At 50.9% G+C, this 5000-nt stretch overlaps 1 protein-coding gene across 1 annotated transcript in view; it reads left to right on the top strand.

Moving 5' to 3' along the window:
• Positions 1 to 3226: 3226 nt before the first annotated feature.
• Positions 3227 to 5000, top strand: part of egr4 (early growth response 4) — a 2619-nt gene continuing 845 nt past the window's right edge. Inside the window, exons 1-2 of the mRNA XM_043232566.1 lie at positions 3227 to 4007; positions 4181 to 5000. The exon at positions 4181 to 5000 is cut by the window's right edge and continues 845 nt beyond it. Of these exons, the coding sequence (XP_043088501.1) occupies positions 3911 to 4007; positions 4181 to 5000 (917 nt within the window). The 5' untranslated portion in view covers positions 3227 to 3910. The remainder of the gene's footprint in view (positions 4008 to 4180) is intronic.

Genomic DNA, 5000 nt, shown 5'->3' with positions numbered 1-5000 from the left:
AACCATATACTATAGCACTACACTAACAACCACTCAGAACACTCCATCAACTATTTACCAAATCACTGACAATCACTCAAAACACCCTAGCAACCATGCAACTCTACACTAACAACCAATCAAGTAACCATAAAACAATTCTACAAAGGACACCCTAGCAACCACTTAGCAATTATAAAGCAATGCATTAACAAGCACTCAGAACACCTTAGCAACTGTATAGAAAATACGCTCAAAACAACCTGGCAACCATTCACCACATCACTAACAGCCACTCAGAACACCCTAGCAACAGTGTAACACTAGGTGGCCGTGTAACAACCATATAGCAAATCACCCACCGCTACTGAGAACACCCAAGCAACCATGTAGCAACGCATTAACAACCGCTCAGAACGCCTTAGCAACTACACCGCATCACCATGGCAACCGCCCACAACGCAGAGCAGCCAAAGCAAACACAGCTGCGCTTTTCTCTGCTCTCTGCTGATTTCTCTCAGGCTGGATTGTTTCTGGCCCTGATGAAGATGTTCTCAGACTCCACGCAGAACCACCGAGGCTTTCAAAGCATTTGTCAGTCACTTAGTCAGTCAAGGACAAACACACACACACACACACACACACACACAAAGAGAAAACACCCACATGTGAAAGCATAAAAGTTTGCGCTCTATATATATCTGAGCGTGTCAGGCCGTGATGCTCCTGTGTGGGAGGAGTGAAGCTGGAGTCTCTCTCTCTCTCTCTCTCTGTTACACAACACACACTCGAAGCCGTCAGAAACACCAGACACACACACACAGGTATCACCAGCCAGCTCTTCATATAAAGGTCGTTTATAAACGTGACCCCGGGGCCCAGAACCAGCCTTAAGGGCCAGATTTATGCATCACTTAAGAGCTGAATAACTAAGCTCCGGATTGGACGACATATAACTATACAAAAAGCTAAAAAATCCAAATATTACGAAAATCTCCTTCACGGTTGTTCAAATGAAGCTCGTAGCTTAACTTCTTTAAGTTTTGCACAAAACATCTTCACGCAACATGCATCGTACCTACGTCTGTGTGATGCATCGCAACTTTTTCGGCGTTTTAAACTCCTTTCTTCATTAATCAGTGTCTCAGCATTAACGTGCCCTACATCAGAGACTGAACAGGTTGAAACCAGGGGAGGAAAAAAAGAGGTTCAAAGCCCCCCACAGGGACATGAGCTACTTTTATGAGCACACAAAACACCAAAGTACACCGGCGGCACCCCATCACACGCATGCAATTATCACTTGATATTTAATATGTTGACTTTATATATAAAGAAATGACGTGCCAGTCCTTATTTCACACCAACCTGAGAGACTTTCACTTCATCAGTGAGCCATAAAAAATTGCAGTAAAGAACAATAATAATAGTAGCAGGCTAATAAAGCTAATTAAGATATAGAGTGTGTTTATTAACTGATAGAAGCAGCAGTACACAACAAGACACTGCATGCCTTAAAACATCATTAGCAAAGGTGCTCCATGAAGATATTTTGCGTTTGGCATCATCTCAGTATTTCATTTTTTTTTTTTTTGCTGCACACTCATGTTTCAGGTTGTCCCGTCCGTCGTTTTAACCTGCTAAAGGGTTTTATAAGTAGATTTTCTCGGCATACGGTGAGGCTCAGTGCTTTGCTGGGGTTTTCTGTACAGGCGCGTCTTCCTCTCTGCTGTTAGTGTCGCTCACGAGCGCGGGATCCTGCACGGCGGGGGCGAGCGCGTGTTTTTGGCGGGAATGCCTCCCGTTCGGCAGCCGCCGTTACCGGGAACGGGCTGCCCCGGTGCGCGCCCCCGCCTCGGCGATCCAACGACCGAGATGTCGCCGAAAACCGATGAATCACGTGCGACCGGCTGTCACGGGCGTTTACAGACAGAGCCATGTTTGGTCTGCTTCCGGAAGCGGGAAAAAATACGATAACGCGACGACGACGTTCAGTTCAGCGCGCGATCAAATACAGGCCGCCGGTGCTGGGAGTAAACAAAGAACGAACGACTTTTAGGAATGAAGTGACTCAAAAAAGTGACCCTGGACCGCAGGACTTGAGATTTGTGGAAATGTGGAACCTGATGGGGTTAAAAAAAAGTCAAAGTACTGGGAAAGACACCTTTAAAGTTGCACGCATTCAATTCTTGGCAATGCATGGTACTAATCAGAAACGTTTTGATATTTTTACTGGAGGAAATAAGTCAAATATATTCACGCAGCATGATCTTTAATTAACATCCTAATGATTCGGGGCGTCTTTATAGATGTTCAATGCATGGGCCACAGATCATGGTGTAAACATTTTTAATTCTGTCTCCATAAACACCCAAAATGTCCGTTTGCTGAAAACGAAGACTTCCCAACTTCGAAGTCTTCGTCACATTTGGAGAAATGAGGCGCTGCATCACTTGCTCGCCAGCGGATGCACTGCGGTGAATGGGTGCCGTCAGAGTGAGAGTCCGGAGAGCTGAAGAAATCACTATAATCCACAGCAAACTGATCAAATCTGAGCCTGTGATCCATAAAGAACGCTTCCTCTGGTCTGAATCAGGAGAGAAACAGAAACACAGCTCTAAACTAGACTTTTTATCACGGAGGAGGCACTGTTATGGATTTATCTTAATATTGGGTTTAGTCTTAACTGCTGGACTGGAGTGCTGCGGATCATACTGATGTTTTTATCAGATGCCGTGACTCTCATTCTGACGGCACCCGTTCACCAAAAGTCAAACCAAATCCGGTACTGGATGGAAATGGAGCACTCGTTTTTTAACGGTGCAAAACCCAAATAAACGCAGCGGCTTTTCACACGGTTAGATGGTTTTACCCACCAGCTGTACAGAAGGACAGCGCTTTAAGCTCGGCCGAAATGCATGTTGTTGAATAAAAGCGCGTGCGTTTTGCCCACTTGTTTAGGCAGAATGAAGCGATTTATTTCATATTCCACAGCAGCGATGCATCCCCAAACTCATCATCTAATACATGACATCTCCGTGGGTGCTGGTTAAATGTTATTATCAGAAGAAACTTCATGACTCATATTTGAAAACCATGCAGCTGCGGTCCGAACGCGGAGAAATGAAGCGTTACATAACGAGACGCGTCGCTCGCGCTTTTACCGCGCGATCATGATCTTATAGCGTTCGCGTACATCGCGCGCCCTTTCGACTCGTATTAGCGACGTGAGCGCGCACAAGCATGACAAAAGGGCTTTTTTCGATCGATTCAGCACGCTATTTAGGCGCACCGTTGCGCGGGAAGACCGCGTGTCGCTGTCCGCGGTGCTGAAACCCTCTGAAGCCCGATGCATCAGCTGCACACAGATCTAGACCTAGCGTCCTTTACAAAACGTCGGGAAAACGAGGGCAGAGTCGATGCAGACCGGCAGTTACGCGACAGATGCAAAGCAGAGGCTCGGTGTTTGACATGCTTCCCGTTACAAATCATTTTCATCTCTGAAATGCAAACATGAAGGCATTGCACGGGCGTGCGTTCACTGTCACCCGAGGATCTTTCGCTCCGCACAATGGCCGCCTGTCATTCACGAGCGCGCCTCATTTTTCCGCAATGGTCTTCAGGAAAGTCGCCGCCACGTCACGCCCCGTGCCCATTTTCGGAGGGGAACCCCGTCACATCCTCTGCCCATATTTGGGCAAGAGCCGTCCAGACTCAGCACACGGCGGGGAATCCTCCCGCGGACGTAGATGAGCCGTGGGCGGGGCCTCGGCGCAGCCGAACGATATAAAAGCCGGACGAGGAATTCCGGCAAACGAATCGACGGAGACCAGAACCCGAAGCGAACCCAATTGCAAGGGAATCCCAAAGCAGGATTGCCAATCGGAAATTACTCCTTGTGGATTTTTTGCGCCAGTTTTACATCGACATCATGCTGAACACCGTGGACTTCAGCGCTTTGGATCTGCTTTGCGCGCAAAGCCTTCCTCTGGAGGGACGACCCGCGGCTCAGAGTCAACCTGATGCTGGTGAGCGCTGCTTTTTATCTCACTCACATGAAACGAGCACATTGATTTCTAAAAGCGCACGGTCTGTTCTTAGAGGAGGGTTCGATAGCGCGCTTGTAGTTTGCATTCAAGTCCCGACGCAGTGAGTCAACAGCTTATATAACGCGTCTCTCTCCTCTCCTCTTCTCTCGCAGCTTGCGGTTTGCTGAAGCCCAAAGCGGAGCCGCTGGACGCCGGCTTCCCCGACTGCTCCAACGACGGCTTCCCGCCGTCGCCGCTCACCTACACCGGCAGCTTCTACGCGGAGACCGGGCCGTGCAGCGCGGACGCGCTCCTCAGCATCCTAACGGAGATCGTCGGCATCTCGGACAACTTCTCCGGTAACTCTCGCGGAGGCGCGCTGTCGCGCCAGGAGTCGCTGTTGTCCACCGGCAGCTCGCTAGGCTCGCCGGACTCGCTGTGCAACGACTCCTTGGACGAGTTCGCGGAGGCGAGCTCCCGCGTCAAGAGCGAGTTCGGCGGCGGCTGCTGCAACGGCGGAGACCCGTTCGACGGATTCGCGTCTCACGAGCCGTCAGACTTGGATGACATCATTGACCTGCTCTCCCCGCTGGGTCCCGAGACCGACTCGGTTTTGGACACGTGGATCAAGCAGGAGCCGCTGGACCCGGCGAGCGCGCTAAACTTCCAGATCCCCGTCGCGGCGCACGAGAGCAGCCTCTACCGGACGATCTCGTACCCGTGCGCCACCACCGCCTTCCTGGACTCGCTGCTGGCCACCAACGCGCGGAGCGCCAAGCCGCGCGGCAGGAAGGGCGCGGCGCGCGAGAAGCCCTTCACCTGCCCGGTGGAGAACTGCGAGCGCCGCTTCTCGCGCTCCGACGAGCTCAACCGCCACGTGCGCATCCACACCGGCCACAAGCCCTTCCAGTGCCGCGTCTGCCTGCGCTGCTTCAGCCGCAGCGACCACCTCACCACGCACATGCGCACGCACACCGGCGAGAAGCCCTTCTC

This window comes from Puntigrus tetrazona, unplaced genomic scaffold, assembly GCF_018831695.1.
Source record: "Puntigrus tetrazona isolate hp1 unplaced genomic scaffold, ASM1883169v1 S000000575, whole genome shotgun sequence".
Taxonomy (NCBI): Eukaryota; Metazoa; Chordata; class Actinopteri; order Cypriniformes; family Cyprinidae; genus Puntigrus; species Puntigrus tetrazona.
The sequence above is the reverse complement of the archived record's forward strand: the minus strand, read 5'-3'. Positions and strand labels throughout refer to the sequence as shown.